The sequence below is a fragment of the Saprolegnia diclina genome (assembly GCF_000281045.1).
Source record: "Saprolegnia diclina VS20 unplaced genomic scaffold supercont1.7, whole genome shotgun sequence".
NCBI classification, from domain to species: Eukaryota; Oomycota; class Saprolegniomycetes; order Saprolegniales; family Saprolegniaceae; genus Saprolegnia; species Saprolegnia diclina.
In genome coordinates, this window is record NW_008246074.1 from 1,118,998 (window position 1) to 1,134,911 (window position 15,914).

General features: G+C 59.6%; 7 protein-coding genes across 8 annotated transcripts; 3 read left to right on the forward strand and 4 right to left on the reverse strand.

Annotated features, from left to right (window-relative positions):
* SDRG_03245 (hypothetical protein) lies at positions 1-1,543 on the forward strand. Its single transcript, XM_008608875.1, has one exon. It carries the CDS (start codon positions 178-180, stop codon positions 1,459-1,461), a length of 1,284 nt encoding a protein of 427 aa, XP_008607097.1. The 5' UTR covers positions 1-177; the 3' UTR covers positions 1,462-1,543.
* Positions 1,544-1,847: 304 nt separating this feature from the next.
* Positions 1,848-3,968, reverse strand: SDRG_03246 (hypothetical protein). Its single transcript, XM_008608876.1, has 2 exons — positions 3,805-3,968; positions 1,848-3,746 (listed from the first exon to the last, which is right to left on the reverse strand). The coding sequence occupies exon 2, from the start codon at positions 3,339-3,341 to the stop codon at positions 2,094-2,096; it is 1,248 nt and encodes a 415-aa protein (XP_008607098.1). The 5' UTR covers positions 3,342-3,746; positions 3,805-3,968; the 3' UTR covers positions 1,848-2,093.
* A 101-nt stretch (positions 3,969-4,069) lies between these two features.
* SDRG_03247 (hypothetical protein) lies at positions 4,070-5,352 on the forward strand. The gene is made up of 5 exons (XM_008608877.1): positions 4,070-4,592; positions 4,636-4,709; positions 4,757-4,986; positions 5,039-5,160; positions 5,213-5,352. Exons 1-5 carry the CDS (start codon positions 4,110-4,112, stop codon positions 5,321-5,323), a joined length of 1,020 nt encoding a protein of 339 aa, XP_008607099.1. The 5' UTR covers positions 4,070-4,109; the 3' UTR covers positions 5,324-5,352.
* On the reverse strand, positions 5,346-6,151 carry SDRG_03248 (hypothetical protein; the record flags this gene model as incomplete). The annotated part of the gene is made up of 3 exons (XM_008608878.1): positions 5,346-5,685; positions 5,736-5,959; positions 6,005-6,151. The coding sequence occupies 3 exons, from the start codon at positions 6,149-6,151 to the stop codon at positions 5,346-5,348; spliced, it is 711 nt and encodes a 236-aa protein (XP_008607100.1).
* A 409-nt stretch (positions 6,152-6,560) lies between these two features.
* On the forward strand, positions 6,561-7,250 carry SDRG_03249 (hypothetical protein). Its single transcript, XM_008608879.1, has 2 exons — positions 6,561-6,929; positions 6,974-7,250. Exons 1-2 carry the CDS (start codon positions 6,582-6,584, stop codon positions 7,175-7,177), a joined length of 552 nt encoding a protein of 183 aa, XP_008607101.1. The 5' UTR covers positions 6,561-6,581; the 3' UTR covers positions 7,178-7,250.
* A 554-nt stretch (positions 7,251-7,804) lies between these two features.
* Positions 7,805-11,883, reverse strand: SDRG_03250 (hypothetical protein). Its single transcript, XM_008608880.1, has 8 exons — positions 9,144-11,883; positions 9,039-9,094; positions 8,847-8,987; positions 8,746-8,803; positions 8,608-8,681; positions 8,504-8,563; positions 8,356-8,457; positions 7,805-8,299 (listed from the first exon to the last, which is right to left on the reverse strand). The coding sequence occupies exons 1-8, from the start codon at positions 11,863-11,865 to the stop codon at positions 7,880-7,882; spliced, it is 3,633 nt and encodes a 1,210-aa protein (XP_008607102.1). The 5' UTR covers positions 11,866-11,883; the 3' UTR covers positions 7,805-7,879.
* Positions 11,884-11,934: 51 nt separating this feature from the next.
* SDRG_03251 lies at positions 11,935-15,525 on the reverse strand. Of its 2 annotated transcripts, none has more exons than XM_008608882.1 (8): positions 14,645-15,525; positions 14,347-14,595; positions 14,004-14,294; positions 13,674-13,953; positions 12,927-12,967; positions 12,540-12,878; positions 12,175-12,486; positions 11,935-12,123 (listed from the first exon to the last, which is right to left on the reverse strand). In XM_008608882.1, exons 1-8 carry the CDS (start codon positions 15,500-15,502, stop codon positions 11,983-11,985), a joined length of 2,511 nt encoding a protein of 836 aa, XP_008607104.1. In that variant the 5' UTR covers positions 15,503-15,525; the 3' UTR covers positions 11,935-11,982. The 2 variants fall into 2 exon arrangements, with proteins under 2 accessions (XP_008607104.1, XP_008607103.1); XM_008608881.1 differs by having other exon boundaries at positions 12,927-13,247; positions 13,297-13,953.
* Between the last annotated feature and the right edge of the window lie 389 nt (positions 15,526-15,914).

Consider the following 15,914-nt stretch of genomic DNA (forward strand, 5'->3'; position numbering starts at 1 on the left):
CAGACGCGCAGCTGCCAGGAGATCTGCGACGAGTCGCACAACCCGTGGAACTCGTGGGGCAAGTGCGACCAGACGACGGCGACGCAAGAGCGCACCCGTGCGATCGTGAGCCCGCCAACGTCCGATCAGCAGCCATGCTCAACGTCGCAGACCCAGAGCTGCGCCGTCAACTGTGTGATGGACAACTGGGGCCAATGGACCAAGTGCGACGAGTGCACGGGCGTCCAGACCCGAACCCGTAAGGTCCTCATCCCAGAACAGAACGGCGGCAACCAGTGCCCGCCGACCACCGACAGCCAGACGTGCGCCGTCACGTGCTTGGCGAGCGAGTGGAGCCCGTGGGGTGCGCCGGACAACACGTGCACGTGCAAGCGTACCCGCACGGAGATTGCGCCAGCCATCAACGGCGGCACCTGCCTCCTCGAGCAGGCCGACGCCACGTGCACGCAAAACTGCGAAGTCGGCGACTGGAGCGTCCCCGGCGAGTGCCTCAAGACCGGACCCAACGCCGGCCAACAGCGCTCGACGCGCACAGTGACCAAGAAGCAGTGCAACGGCGGCGCGGCGTGCCCCAAAGACCTCGAAAAGTTCACTCCCTGCAACGTCGACTGCGTCCTCAGCGACTGGTCGGACTGGAGTGTTTGCGACCTCAAGACGCAGCAGCAGACACGCACGCGCACGGTACTCCAGACAGCCTACAACAGCGGCGCCAAGTGTGGCCCGAAGGTCGACTACCGGGCCTGCGGCTCGTGCGCCGACATCGTCTCGGCCTTTACGTACTCGGACTGCGACGCCAAGACGGGCACCCGCACCGGCTCGGCCACGTACCTCTACACTCCCCAGAACGGTCTCACGTGCAACCTCGCCGTGACCGAGACGTGCGCCGTCCACTGCGCGCTCTCCGAGTGGAACCAAGGCCAGTGCGCCGTGCGCGGAGACCTCGCGGGCCAGCAGGTCTGGACGCGCTCCGTTATCACGGCGCCGCTCAACGGCGGTCGCCCGTGCGGTGACCTCACCAAGTACGAGCTGTGCGTCGTCAACTGCAAGCCGGGTGACACGTGGGGCGCGTGGTCCAACTGCAACGCGCAGGGCTTTTCGCGCCGCACCATCAACATCGACTACCCAGCGCAGAACGGCGGTCTCAACGATGCGTGCTTGGTTGAAGAGCAAAAGACGTGCGCTGTTGATTGTGTCATCGACCCTGTCTCGGGCGACGTCACGCAGCCGTCGCTCAACGGCGGCAAGTCGTGCTACCAGATCGCGAAGGAGAACGGCATTCCGGGCAACTACCCCAAGTACTCGACCACGTCGAGCGTCTCGTTCATGACGATGCTCTCGAGCAACAAGTCGTACGCGCTCGCGGCCGCGGCCACGGGCGGCGTCGGCGTCATGTTCCTCGTCGGCTTCTTCACGACGCGCCAGCGCAACGGCTACAGCTCGATCGCGGGTCAGGCCTTGTAAACGGCGTCTTGCATGTGGCAACGGTCGTCATGGCATTCGACCTACGTATGAAGAAGAAAGTGTATTTGTGAGTGAATTAATGGTCTTGCGTCTTGAAAAGTCGCAAGTTATGTTGGTTCTGCCATATTGCAGAGCTTGCGTGATTGGTGCATGGGACAACGGCACATGTATCAAAGTATCGGTTTCTTGCGTCGAAGTGGAAGATTGCAGTCGTGGGAACTCTGGCTCGGCTTCGAGCCGGCTGCAAATCTCAAGACTCAGCCAACCCGAAGACGGCTCGGGTCGACACGAACCATGCCTGCTCAAGGCGCGCTGGCTTGCCGAGGGCGTCCTGCGTCTTTCTGCGAAACGGAGGTCGTTGTCGAGGCCGCAGCCTTTTTTGCTTATAATCTGCGAGCGACCTTTCAAAGAATTGCCTCGCAACCTATCGAAGCTATGACGGTGCTAGCGTGCTATCCATCGAGTGTCCACCTATGTCAGCCACTTGATACCAGCTTGATACTAACCCTACATAGTGCCTATCGTAGATGCAATCGATAGCAGTCGTAGGTCCCCGAAAATACTTGGCCACGCAACAGCGACCTCAGAGCTACCTACTAGTGAACATGGTCCTGCTGGATTGTATTGAACAGCTACGAGTCCTTGGTCTTATGGCTGCCACTGGGGCGAACACGCATCATTGGCAGCAAGAGAAGGCCGCCGAGCATGGCAAGGAGACCCATCGCGTAGAAGAGAACGTCCCAGCCAAAGTGCTCCTTGAGAAGAATCGGGAGCATGCCGGATGCTATCGCACCGAGCGAGCCCATGCCGTTGGCGATACCCGTGGCCATGGCCGAGGCCGACGGCGCGTTTGCGCGGTCGCAGACTTCAGCGCACGCTGCACCGCCGAGCATCGAGTCGGGCCCCGCGACAAAGAGCCCGACAAGCGCCATCGTGAAGAGGTTGACGCCTTGTCCGAGCGGCGCAACATGCGGATACAAAAGCGTCGTGACGCCGCAGAAAAGACACATGGGCCCCACGACTTTGGCGCTGTGCCCGAGATACACCTTGTCCGAGACGATGCCGCAGAGAACGCTGCCAAGCGTGCCCGCGAGGTCAAAGACGGTCGACATGAGGACGGCCTGCGGCGCCGAGTACCCCAGCATGTTGGTCAAGTAGAACGGGAGCCAGCCGAGGTACGTGTAGCGCACGAGCTTGATACAAAAGTACGCAGCGCTTATGTGCACAAGGTTGGGCAGCTCGAGTACGTCACGTATGGACAGCGTCGACGTCGACGGCGTGTGCAAGACATTGTGCAAGCTCTTGTCACTCGAGACGGGCGCGGGCGAGAGCAGCGTGAGCGTCACAAGTGCAAACGCGACCGAGAGATAGCTCGGCATCGTAAACACGTCGCGCCACGAGAGACCCGGTTGGCTCAATACGTAGGCGCCAAATGCGCTCGTGGCGAAGCCGCCGACTTGCTGGCACGTCGTCCAGAAGCCCATGACTTGGCCGCGCGTCGACGGCGGAAACCACGCCCGGAGCACGTCGGCAATGAGCGGGAAGAAGAGCGCTTGAAAGACGCCGTTGAGGCACCACGCAATCGCCCGGACGTCCTTCGAGTCGCTCGCACCAAAGAGGTAGGCACAGACGCCCGTGCCAACAAACGCCATCGCGAGACCGACGCGGACGCCGACGCGCGATGCAACGAGGCCCGACGCAAACTGCCCGACCGCGTACGCGATGAGAAAGGCCGTGTCGATGAGCCCGAGCTCGGCTTCCGAGTGCGCGTGCGTCGTTGTGAGCGTCGACTTGGTCACGGACAGCGGCTTGCGCGTGAAATAAACCACAATGTACGCAGCATACGTCAGGCCAAAGACGAACCGCCGCCCCATGCCCATGCTGGCCGAGCGCAACAATAGGAAAATGGATCAGCCAATGGCATCGCACGAAATAGGCAATCTATCCGGTTGGCATCGATGATCCGGATAGTATCAACGAACAGGATCTTTCGACGTGGCAGGTGTGAGCGACCGCTGGACGTGGGCCAGGCCTCTCGACAAGACGATCGTCTCGTCGGCAGACGCATCCACTCGGGTGACGCCTGCCATCATGCTTACGAGGAGCTAGCAGCGCATTATGGCAAGCACAGAGCGAGGCGAGACAGCATACGAAGCCATGCAGCAGGCGACGGTGAAACGCGGTGCATTCTTCCAGCTAGGCGCCAGGTAGCGTCGCCCACTGTCATGGGACAGCTGTACACAGGGCGCACAAGCATTACACGACGTTTGCCTGCCCGCGATAGCCTGGATGCACTGGTATCACCTCCGGTCGCTGGATACCGCTGGAAAGGGAAAAGCGTACCGTCGAGACCAGACCGTATTGCTGATGCGCGTTCGTGCCGTCTGGAAGTCGGTCAAACAATATAGGAATGCTCTCGACAGCGCGGTCCTTGATCCATCATCGATCGACCCGGACTGAGCCAACGCCGCCATGGGCGTCCGCCATCTTGGTCAACTGGATCTCGCTCACATTTCGCCCAATGGCCTTGCGCCAACGGAATTTAATCGAATGCATTTGTATTCCATACATAGTTCAAGAGGAACTCGGTGGGTTTTGAAAATAAAAAGCTCAAGCTGCGCGTCTCGACACTCGCAGACCGAAACGGGATGCTTCCGCTCTACAAGCGCGGCCTGCACCTCGTGACGCTGGCCAAGAGCCGGCGCCATCGCCGCTACGCGACGTTCGCGGTCGTCAGCGCCATCCTCATCTGCATCCTCATGCTGGCCATGTACGCCATGTACATTGCGCTCTCCGTTGCTGAGAACGACGTCACGCCACAGCCCTCGCTGCAAGTGCATGGCCCTGAGATCGACGCTGGCTTGGTAGCCACGGCTATCTCCAAGACACCGGTGCCCACGACCATTACATCGCCGATCGGAGGCGACGACGACACGAAGCCACCGCCGCCCGCGGTCGAGCGGTTCTGGCTCGTGCGCCTCGTCCTCCCGTTGGTCGCGGGCTTTGTCTTTGGCTTTCTTGGCTCGATCCCCATTGCCGGGCCGACGTCCGCCATGGTGCTCAAGATGGGCATCCAAGGCGAGTACTGGGCGGCGCAGTCCATTGCGCTCGGCGGCGCCGCGGCCGAAGCCGTACGAGGATTGCATGCTTCTTCGCTCATACCCGCGTGCGTAGACGTATGCTGGCGTGGCGTTCTGGGGCTTTGGGAGCTTCCTCGCAGGCCTCGACTTTCTCCTGCCGCTCTCCAAGTACGTTGTTCGCCGACGTACTACACGACCTACTTGTCCATTCGTAGGGTGCTTGGGGCCATCATGCTCCTTGCCATTGGCACGTATTTTTTGCGGCTGGACGTGCGTCCGCAGATCGATACAGACCCCGACGTGCACACCAAAGTGCACCACGACCGGTCGTTCTTGACGTCGCCGGTTGCGCGTGCCGAGCTCATCAAGAATATCCTCATGGGGTTTACCATGTCGGGCTTCAACCCGGCGCTGCTGGCCACGTACACGGGCGCTCTCGCCAGCGGTATGTCACTTGCCGTGTATCTACTAGTCGACGTTTAGTCGTTTTGTCGTAGTCTACCACACGGGACTACTCGAATTCACGCTTTTTCTGGCCATTGTCTTTGGCGTCGGTGTCTCGTGCGGCATCTCCACCTGGTTTTACGTGCTGCTGTCGCTGCTGAAGAAGTACAAGCAGGTATTCCTTTCACAAGCTTGACGCTCGTTTCGACTAATTCAATTTGTGGTAGCGACTAAAGAACCAAACGATCGGGCTCATTTTGCGCTGCATGGGCGTCTTTATGATCTGCCTCGGCCTTCTCTGCACGAAATCGGCGGCCGTGTACTTTCTTTTTAGTTAATCGCTCTGTAGTCGTTCGATTGTTACGGTGTTGCAAACAGGCGCCGGAGGGTCAGTAGCGCGTCGTTGGCGTCGCCCGCCACGCTGTGCAGATGGTCGAGCAGCTGCGTCAGGTCGTCGGCCTGCGTCGCTGTGAGAAACGACAGCAGCAGCGAGCGGCGCCGGGTTTGGCCAATCGCCGATAGTATCGCGATGCTGCTGGTCACGAGCGCCTGCTCGGCCTCGTACGCATCGATCTCGCCGTCGGGGTTGACGCCCCGCAGCAGCCGACGTAGGGTTGCCACGATACTGCCAAAGAGGTCGGCGTCGATCTCGGCCTGAAAGAGCTTGGCGAGCCGCGCCGGCGTCGTGCGCTCCAAGTACCTATACGAGTTGAGATACATTGCAGCCTTGGGCCATTATGATGGAAGTACTGGAGCTTGGCGGCGTCTGTCGAGCAACTCCGCTGCCACGTGCGTTGAAACTCGACCGACGATTTGGGCGGCGCGTCATCGGCGCCTGTGAGCGTCGCCGGACGCGTCGCTTTGATGGACGACGACTTTTTATGGTAGAGTCGGTTGCGCTGGCGCTCACTCTTGGAGAGATTCTGCAGCTCCTTGGAGCTCACGGGCTTGAGGTCGGCGCAGAGCACGAAATTCTAGCCACAAATCCTGAGCGTCGCAGGAGCGCAAGCCAGCGATACCTTGAACTCGTCGTAGGACGCTGCCGTGTGGATCGCGCGCTTCTTCATCTCGTCCGTCGCCTTGTACTTGCGGTCTTCGTCGAGCGCCTGCGCGAGCTCCTTCTGGAGCGACGCCGTGTCGAACGTCCCTTCGTAGATCGACGCCATGCGTGTCCTTTCGCACTTTCCTGCGCGATCCAAACTGATGCCGAATGCAAAAAATTAAATTCGGCATACTTTGCGTATCCGGATACCATGGACGATGCTGAAACGGCTTTGAAACGCCGCAACGGCCGCGTTTGTCCCAGTGTGGTCCGGTTTATCCCATCGACAAAAAGCAGTTGCGCAGTCGGCGCGAGCCAAAGCTAAATAGCTAACTTGCTACATCGCTATATTGCTAAATAGCTAGATTGTCGAGGCCAAATCGCCGACGGGTCCTTCGACGATGGTCAGTGCAAAGGCGTTGGAGGATCCGAGTAAACGCGTTGGATGCCACCCATCTTGTCAACGGCCGGCGAAACTACTGCCGTTGGTGAAGATGGCGCTCGTTTTCTTAGAGTTAATTCATATATAGGAGCTTATTTTGATAGACGCTGCCATGGACCGGGGTCGCAAAGCGCTGCCGACGCTCAACAAGCACACCGACTCTAAGTTTTACAGCCGATGCCAATCGATCCACAAGAAGAAGCTCTCGACGATCAAGAGCTGCATCGACAACTCGGAGCCGACACGGCCGGCGCACTTGCGCAAGAACCTCAAGAAGGAGCAAATGAAGGAGGAGCGGTACGCGACGATCGAGCGCGAGAACCGCATTCTGCTCGAGAAGATGAGCTTCATTATGCAGCACGACACGCTCGACAACAAGAACGACTCGATCAAGCACGGCCATAGCCTCAACAAGGGCCAGCGCAAGCGCGACCTCCAGCGCATCACGGCCGAGAACCAGGTCCTTTTGTACGCGATAGGACTAAGGTGCTGACACGTGACTAGTCGATTCTACGCCGTATTCAGACGCGCCAGCCCACGTACGACCACGTGCAGTGGGAAGAGGAAGCCAAACTCCATGAAAAATACGCGCAAAACATCCGCGAGTACCCCGAGCGCTACGCTGGCGTCGGCGAAGGCGACGAAGACTACTACGACGAAGAGACGTCGCGACTGCAGTACAGCTCGTCGGCCGCTTCTATCAACTAAACAACGCTAGATCCATCCCACAACTAACTATACAACTCTAATCAACGGTCCAATACGACGTCAACGCTACCCTCCAAACCATACGTTGGGAGGCGACACGCAAAAGTCGAAGCGCACGAGCCCACATATGTGGCGCAAGCAAAGACTTTGTCGTACGCATGTCTCAAGTTGATCAAAGCACAAGAGTGTTTATATATATATGAATGTGTTTCGCGCTATCTTCATAGTTACAAAGCCTTTGCATAGGTAGAGACTAGCAATCTCCTTCTTCTTCATTCGCTCGCCGGGCCGTGGCTGCGCAGGCGGCGGCGCGGGGGCTCGTCTTTGCTCCTTCGCAGTCGCCCAACGCCGCTTGTAGACTGGACGACACGGTAGCTAAAGTCCTTTCAGGCGTCGCGGTCGGTGGCAAGGCTTTCTCAAGGTCCTCGGGAGACGCCAGCGACTGAGGCGGCTCAAGAGTGTTTAGCTCCCTTACCATGTATTCTTCTAGTAGTACCTGATTTGAGCTGGAAGTTCTACCACGACGCCGAGGTTTGTGGACGCAAAGTACATGTCCACGCGCCTTTGGCCTGCTGGTAGTTGCTCGTTCCTCACTGTCGTCGACTACTTTGAGTAGTCGCGTAAACACAATCCATACAAAACGACTTGTATCGACTACACGTGCTACTGTTATATGGGCCTACTTCTTATAGTTAGTTGTACCTACACGCTTGACGCGAGCCGCGTCGCAGCGCAAAACACCTCTTGCGCGTTGAACTCGTCCAAGACGACGCCAAACTCGGTCACGAGTTTGGTTTCCCACTTCTTGACGTCCCGAAAGTCTTCACTCACGTCGTTGAGCTGCGCGCCGCTGACTTTGATAAATGTCTCGAGCGACGCGACCGCAGTCACACCCATGCAGGTCTTCTTGCTGCTTCCCAAGAGCGACTGGCACTGCCGCAGGCCGTGGCTTAGCAAGTCGAGGACTTCTTGCAGCTCCGAGCGCGACAAGACACTCAGGTCCGGTAGATCGTGAAGCGCCTGCAGCGTTGCGACGTGCGACGGCAAGAGCTCGGCGCGAAGGGTCGAGATCCGCGCCGCATAGTCGACGCCCGCGAGCTTTTGTTTCTTGTCTTCGAGCATCTGGCGCCATGCGTTTTAATTCAGTATCAACGTTTCAAGTTGATACTGTAGGGTACCTGATGCAAGAGGGTGGTGATGGCTGGCATCTCCAAGATGGCGCGGCTCGCAGCCAGAATCAAGTCGATGCGCGACCGAACTTGAGAAATGGACTTGGTAAACTAAGCACAGTAGCTCGGGTTCGATCACAGTGAGCGACAAATCTACCTTGAGCTTGAAGAGAAAGGCGTCGGCGCGGGTGTTGATATCGTCGACGCGAAGACACGCCTAGTGCCAGATATATCCAGTGGAATATCCCAAACCACACGTACGAGCATGAACTTTTCGGCCTTGCCAAAGTCGGAGACGTCGCCCGTGTACTTGAGAAGACTCTCCTTCTCTTCGTCTATGCAAAGGTAGCAACTTGTCAGCCCTACTCGATCGTATGTCTGATGGGCGAATCGACGTACCCGTCGGAAAGAGATTTTTGAGACACCGAACTTTTTCAAGGTTCAACACCGATTCGTCCTAGACCCGTTATGTATCAAGTTGATAGAAACTAACGCAGTACCATGTCGATAATGGCTTGGGCAATCTTGTCGTACTGTGTATGGAACTCAAAGTCCGAAAGCGTCATGACAATGTTGTTGGAGCGCTTGACGTCGAGGAGTTTGATGGTCTTGGACTTGCCCTTCGGGGACCTTGAGCGGGACTAGGGACACACATTATTCGTCCATCAAAGGCTAAGAAGCAGTAGATATACCCGCTGAAAGATATCACTCGCATCCGCGGCGGCGACGGGCATAACCTCGGGGGCGACTACATTCAACCGGTTTAGCTTTAGGAGTATATCAGAGTAGATAGAGACCGTTGGTGGCCGGCAGTGCCGTGACGACCGAGAGTCCCTCGGTCTTTCGCCGCTCGGAGAAGCTCGTCTTGGCGCGTGGCGACGACGTCGGTGACGACGCCGCGCTTGTGCTGTCATATGCTGACGTCGTCTCCAACCCCGTGACGTGGCGCGGCGTGGCCATGGCTTGCCTTGCGCTCCCAAGCTGAGCGCGAATGTATTGGCTTCGAGAGTCGTAGGCGGCGGGTGGCGGCGGTGCATACTCGTACGTCGGCGGGTACGTCGGCGGATGCTGGAGCGCCGGCGGACACTCCCACTGCGACACGCCCGTGTACAAGTTGACGTAGTAGACATGGCCGTCGGCGGTATATTTCACGTCCCACTCGGTAGATGGGATCGGCGCCGGCGGGTACTCGTAGCTGTGGTGGTAATACTCGTGTGCGGGTGTCGGGTACGTCTCATTGGCTGCATACGGCGCTGCTCGGTACGCGTAGCTGTACGCAGAGGACGTCGGCGACGTCGACGCCGACCCGCCGCTCGTGTAGCCGTCGTAGTCGCCCTCAAACGTCGAGTTGGAGCGCGCGCTGAGCGACTTGGACGGCGAGACGTTGGTCGGGCGTTGCTTGCTCAGCGTATCCCGAATGTGCTGGCGCGCCGAGAGAGGCGGTGTCACCTCTTCCTTGATCGGCTCGGGCTCGTACGTAGCAAGCAGTGCTTGGATCGCGCGGAGCTTGGCTTTGCGGGCCATCTTGTACGGTGTGGACATGTCGGCGTTGAAAATCGTCACGTCAGCCGCGCTCTCCAAGAGGAGCTTTACGAGCCCTTCGTGACCAATGCTAACGGCGCAGTGGAGTGGCGTGTTGCCGTGGCCGTCGCCCGTGTTGAGGATCGCGTCGCCGCCGACGTCGAGGATGTACCGGACACACGCGTCATGGCCCGAGAGCACTGCGCAGTGAAGCGGCGTGAAGCCGTTGTTTTGGACAACACAAATGTCGGCGCCGTGATGCAGTAGGTACTGAAGACACACCAAGTCGCCTTGGCCCGCAGCCACGTGCAGTGGCGCTTGGTTGGCGTGGTCGACGTGGTTGACGATCTCCGTGTCCATGTCGCTTTTCGCAGCGATCGAGAGCAGCTGGCGGACGCACTCGGGCTGCGACGCCTTGACCGCGATCTGCAGCGCCGTGTCGCCAAACGTCGGGTGCGGGTCGTTCTTGGCGCCCCACTTGAGGCAGAGCTCGAGGAGCGGTACGTTGCCCGAGCGACAGGCGAGAAAGAGGATCGTGTCGCCCGACTCGGCCTCGAGCAAGTCGACCGGACACCCGTCGAGGAGAAACCGGGAGATCTCGCTCACGTCGTTGCGCTTGGCTGCGTCAAAGAGGCAATGGAGCCAAGTCGTGTGGTCGCTTTTCTTGACGATTGGGTCGCGCGGGGAGAGCGCGGCGGTCTTGAGCTCGGAGAGGGTGGCACTCGCGATGGCGGCGCCGGACGTCTCGTGCTGGAGCAGCTTTCGGAGGCAGTGCACCCACACCTGAGCTTCCTCCTTGCTGGCAGCCGCGAGGTCGAGGGACCGCGACGCCGAGACGAGCGAGAAGCACGCATCTTCGTGGAAGAACGTGTTGCCCTTACTGCTCTGCGCGTGCTGCCGTCGAAACGCTTGGGTCTTGATACCGGTCTTGACTTCAAGCACGTCATGCAACGCGAGGAGATGCGCCTTCTCGAGCTTCTCCGGGTCGCTCCACGAGACGCAGAGGCCGCGCTTGGGCACGTCGTTGACAACGACCCACTTGCGCTTCGGAGCGCTCGACGACTTTGCGTGGTAGGGCACCTTGAACATGAGTGTTCCTTTTCGCACCGGCGCGTCCCAGAGACTCAAGTGGCTGCTCTCGCCCACGTCGTTGTACTTGACTTTGGAGAGCGTCACCCGCGGTTCGACCGGCTTGTCGAGAAGCGACGGGGTCGGTAGTGGCGCGACCGGGCACGCCGCCGCCGCCGGCAAACTGTCGAGCAGTTGCAGAAGGAGCTCGATCACACCGACGGGCTCAATGTGCTTTTCCCGCATCAGCGGAATGCGATGCAATGACGGCGTCGACGAGAGGTGCAGCGACCGCAGCACGACAAAGGCTTCGCCAATGACGGTCGTGCTGGCTTTCGCGGCCAGCTGCATGGTCGTGTCGTCGACCGAGAGCAACCGGCGTGTGAACGACTGGTGCCAATGCGCCTCGGAGCCGCCTTTCTTGTACTCGGCGGTGCGAAACCCCGCGTCTTCGCAGCTCAACTTGAGCTCGAGGTACGGGGCTTGGACGCCGAATTTATGGACTTTGAGCAAATTGGTCGCACCGACAACCGTGACGCCCAAGTACATGCTGCTCGTACTAGATGAAGACGAGCTGACGCTGCTGCTTGTGGCGGTGAACGAGCCATCGGCCCGGTGCAGCGGTGGCATGACGGACGCCAACGGCGGCTGCTTGACAGGTGAGTCGTAGATGACGACTTCGGGCGCCGGATCCTCACTAACTTCCAACGACGGTGGTGGCTCCGTCGTAGGCGGCTCCGTCGGTGGCTCTTCCACGACGACGATCGGCGCCGGCATACTGTACTTGCTCGCCACGGCTTTGGCCGGCGACGCGCCAAAGCGCTCGAGAAAGCCGCGCGACGGCTTGTCGTAGAGACACGACTTGGGCACGAGGTCGATCTCGGTGAAGACGTCGTCGCCACCGGCGTCGTCGGGCGCCGTCGACTGCATCGGCCAACGGTTTCCGAGCCAATTTGACCAAAATACTTTCCCACAAATCGGCGCCACGACCAAAATACATGCGAAACAGCAACACGAAACCATTCGTATTCAAGACTCCGACATGAGCTACTGCGTCGCCAGAAGCGCCGACGCCACCACGATGCGCGGGCGGCCGCAGAGACCGACGCTCTCGCACGCGGTCGCGGGACTCGCACCGGCCTCGAGGGCTGCGACGAGCTTCTCAAACGACTCGTTGACCGCATCGCACTACCCGTAGCCATGAGCTATGAGATAGCAGTCAAGAATGGGAATCGGTACCTCGACGGCCGGCGGGAGCACGCTGCACATGGTCGCGATCGCTTCGCGCAGCTTGGGCAGCTGCGACTTGTCGACTTGGGCGACGGCCGCGATCGACGTCGCCGCGTACTTGCAAAAGAGACAGCCTTCCTGCGTCGTCACCGACTCGGGGTGCGCCATCCACTGGGCGACACGCGCCTCGAGGGCAAGGACCTCCGGTTGCGCAATCGGCTTGGCAGCGCAGAGCACGACCTTGGCGCACGCCACGTTGGGCGGCTTGCCCCCTTCAATCAGCTCGGCGAGCGTGTCAAACTTGGTCACGATCGCATTGCACTGGAAGCATAGTTAGTCGCAAAACCACTCGCCAACGCATCGAGTAGTCGTACCTGCTCGTCAATGCCCGTGCCTTGCATACGGGCGCAGAGCACCTCGAGGCCTTCCTTCACGAGCGGAATGAGGTCCGGCGAGAACGACTGGACTTGGAGAATGACTTCGCCCGTGTACTCGCAGAGAAGGCACCCAATCAGGTCGTTCTTGCCAACGAGACTCTTGGTCTTGGTCTCGAGCACGGCCAGCTGCTGCATCACAAACGCCTGGCGCGCTTCCACGTTGGAGTGCGTGGTCGCTTGGTCGCAAAAATGCAATTTGGCACAGGCGTCGGTCGCACTCATGCCACTGTCGACAAGCGACGCCAGCTCATCAAACTGCGCAACGACCGCATGGCACTAAGCACCACAATAAGACGACATATTCGACGGGCACGACGGGATTACCTCGTCCGGGAACATAATTTGGCCGCACATGACCTCCATACCTTCCTTGACGAGCGGCACCAAGTCCTTCGAGACTGCGCCCACTCGCACAATGGCGTACGCCGTGTACGAGCACGTAATGCACTCGATCACGTCTTCTTGCGCATGCGTCGTCTTGCCGTCGACGACTGCCAGCAACTTGGCCTCGAACTGCGCCATCTCTGTCGCGAGAAGCGCCATGCGCGCGCTGCAGAGCGCCACCTTGCGGCACGCCGCGTCCGGGGTCGCGCCGCTTTCAATCACCGACGCAATCGCATCAAACTTGGCGACGACCGCGTTGCACTAGAACAACACATCTCAAATAGCCGTCGACTCGACGCAAACCGCCTACCTCGTCTTCAAACTGGGGCATTAGGGTACGGCTGCACAAGGTAGCCAGATCTTTCTTGAGAAGGGGCAGCAGGTCTTGCGAGTAGTCGCCAACGCGCTTGATGACTCGCGCCACGTATTCGCACAAGGCGCACGCGACTTGGCCGTTCACGTCACTCGGCGTAGTGGCCACAAGGACTGCACGGACGCGCGTCTCGAGCGCCGCCACTTCCTTCGAGACCGCAATCGCTGCGTCGCACAGCTGGACCTTGCGGCACGCATCGTGGGCCGCCGCGCCGTTTTCAACGAGGTCGGCCAAGCGATCAAACTTGGCGACAACCGCGTTGCACTCGTCCTGAAACTCGGGCACTTGGATGCGACCGCACACGAGCTCCATGCCTTCTTTGACGAGCGGCACCAAGTCCTTCGAGTACGCGCTTACTTGCGCAATGAGCTCGGCCGTGTACTCGCAAAAGAGGCACTGGATCTCGTCTTCCTTGGGCGACGCGCCGTGCACAATCGCCGTCACCTTGGCCTCCAGTTGCGCGAGCGCCTTCTGCGGCAAGGCGGGAAGGCGCTGGGCGGCGCAGAGCTCAACGTTGCGGCAGGCCACGGTCGGGCCCGTGCCGTCTTCGATGAGCGACGCCAGCTTATCAAAGACAGCGACCACTGCGTTGCACTAATATCGCAATGTTATGGTCAGCATGAGAACGGGCTGAAGACACTTACCTCGGATTGAAAGTCGGGCTCGGGCACTTGGGTGCACAAGAGCTGCATGCCCTGCTTGACCATGGGCACCATGTCCGTCGAGTACTCGGCGACGCGGGCAATGACCTGCGCCGTGTACTCACACAAGAGGCATTCGATCTCGTCCTGCGACGCCGACGCAAAGGGCACGACCGCCAGCGACGACACCGGCCGCGGCGAGCACATGTTGATCGTCTCGCACGTCACCTCGGGCGTCTTGCCTTGCTGGACGAGTTGCGCGAGCGTATCGAATTGCGCGTCCATGACATCGCACTACCCTCGCAACGCGTGAGACATTCATCATCACCATGCAAGGTCGTGGTACCTGCGCCTGCGCCGGCAGCGCACTGCACATGATCGCAATCCCTTGCTTGACCGTCGGCAGCGTGGCCGTGCCGCCTTGCTGAATCGCCGACGCCACGACACCGGCCGTGTACTCGCAGAACGAGCAGCCCAAGTACGTCGGCTCAGTGTCATAGCCGCACGCCTTGACAGCCGCGCACGCCTCGTCGACCGAGGATCCCGCGCGGAACTCGTTGGCAAGAGCGTCAAACGTCGCCGTCATAAACTTGCACTAGAAGAGGGTGTGAGACGGAGGGTGCTAGACGGACGAAAAAACGTACGCTCACAGCGTCGGGCGCGAGGCGGCACACCGACTGGATGCCCGTCTTGTACAGCTCGAGGCCGTGCGGCGAGTCGGCAAACTGCTGCATGATGCGCCCGTTGTCACGGCAGATCGTGCAAAGCTCGCCACTATAACGAGACGCCGAGGCGGCGACAGCAGGAAGTTGCTCAATGTGGTGCACATCGAGGGGCTTGGGCAAAGCGTGGTCGTGGCGCTTCTTGTGGTGCTTGGCAGCGCAGAGCTTGATCTTCTTGCAAATGCGCTTGGGCGAGAAGCCTTCCTTGATCCACTCGACAATGTCATCGAAGCGGTCCTCAAGCACCTTGCACTTGGTCGCTTCGGGGAGGTACCGGCACAAGATATTGAGGCCTTGCTGAATGAGCTGGACCGCGAGCTCTTCCTTCTTGAGCGTGTCTTCAATCAGCTCGGTCGTGCGCTGGCAAAGCTCGCACGAGTCGATACCTACGCCGTTAAGCGTGTTGGCGGTCGCTTGCGTCCAGAACGGGCGCCACGCGCACACCATCGTCGGGTCCTTCAAGCCGTGGTCAATCATGGCCTGCACCTCGGGCGAGCTCTGCACGGCCAAGCACGCCTCCACTTGGTCTTCCGTAAAGAGGCCAAAGCGACCACGGCATGGCGTGAGCGAGAGCGACTCGAGCACGTTCGCCAGCACCGAGTCGTCGGTGCCGCCCTCGCCGACCAGGCTAGCCACGGCCGTCTCGCAGGGGTCTTCGACCTCGCCGGCGAGGAAGGTCTCGACGCGGACGAAGGTCTTGTCGACGACCTTGTCAATCCAGTCGCCTTGGGCGGTCCGCGGGATGAGCCCCGCGAGCAGCGCGACTGAGATGAGCTTCATTGATGGCCCCTCTCTCAACTTTCGAAAATGTTCTTCCGACCGAAAAAAGATCGGGGGCAAGTTTACGCGCTAAGTTCCGATCTCACATACAACAACGCTGTTGTCTCGATCAAGTGCGTTTTTTGGCTCGTCAAATGCAAGCAACATACAAATAAATAGGTCAACAATCGCACTTGAACGAGAGCCGTCGTTAATCGGGAGCACCGCGCAGTTGCTTGAACTGGCCCAAGATCGCAACTGGCCGCCCGTGCATCCCACGCGCTTGCACCTGGATACACGGGTCGCCATGAGCATGAGGTCGACGCATTCGGAATGAGCGTATAGTCGAGCTACATAACTGCTTATAAATTGGCATCAGGATTATTTTACCTGCAGATCTCGGATGATGGAGAGGAAGCGCGAGCAAAAAAGC

Coding starts and splice junctions, on each gene's coding strand:
- SDRG_03250 (XM_008608880.1), bottom strand. CDS start 11,865: ATGCAGTCGACGGCGCCCGACGACGCCGGTGGCGACGACGTCTTCACC. Junction 9,095..9,143: donor GGCACTGCCGGCCACCAACG/GTCTCTATCTAC, acceptor GGTTGAATGTAG/TCGCCCCCGAGGTTATGCCC. Junction 8,988..9,038: donor CGAGTGATATCTTTCAGCGG/GTATATCTACTG, acceptor GTGTGTCCCTAG/TCCCGCTCAAGGTCCCCGAA.
- SDRG_03245 (XM_008608875.1), top strand. CDS start 178: ATGGACAACTGGGGCCAATGGACCAAGTGCGACGAGTGCACGGGCGTC.
- SDRG_03246 (XM_008608876.1), bottom strand. CDS start 3,341: ATGGGCATGGGGCGGCGGTTCGTCTTTGGCCTGACGTATGCTGCGTAC.
- SDRG_03247 (XM_008608877.1), top strand. CDS start 4,110: ATGCTTCCGCTCTACAAGCGCGGCCTGCACCTCGTGACGCTGGCCAAG. Junction 4,710..4,756: donor TTTCTCCTGCCGCTCTCCAA/GTACGTTGTTCG, acceptor GTCCATTCGTAG/GGTGCTTGGGGCCATCATGC. Junction 4,987..5,038: donor CACGGGCGCTCTCGCCAGCG/GTATGTCACTTG, acceptor GTTTTGTCGTAG/TCTACCACACGGGACTACTC.
- SDRG_03251 (XM_008608881.1), bottom strand. CDS start 15,502: ATGAAGCTCATCTCAGTCGCGCTGCTCGCGGGGCTCATCCCGCGGACC. Junction 12,879..12,926: donor AAATTATGTTCCCGGACGAG/GTAATCCCGTCG, acceptor TGTGGTGCTTAG/TGCCATGCGGTCGTTGCGCA. Junction 12,487..12,539: donor GCACGGGCATTGACGAGCAG/GTACGACTACTC, acceptor CTATGCTTCCAG/TGCAATGCGATCGTGACCAA.
- SDRG_03249 (XM_008608879.1), top strand. CDS start 6,582: ATGGACCGGGGTCGCAAAGCGCTGCCGACGCTCAACAAGCACACCGAC. Junction 6,930..6,973: donor GCATCACGGCCGAGAACCAG/GTCCTTTTGTAC, acceptor ACACGTGACTAG/TCGATTCTACGCCGTATTCA.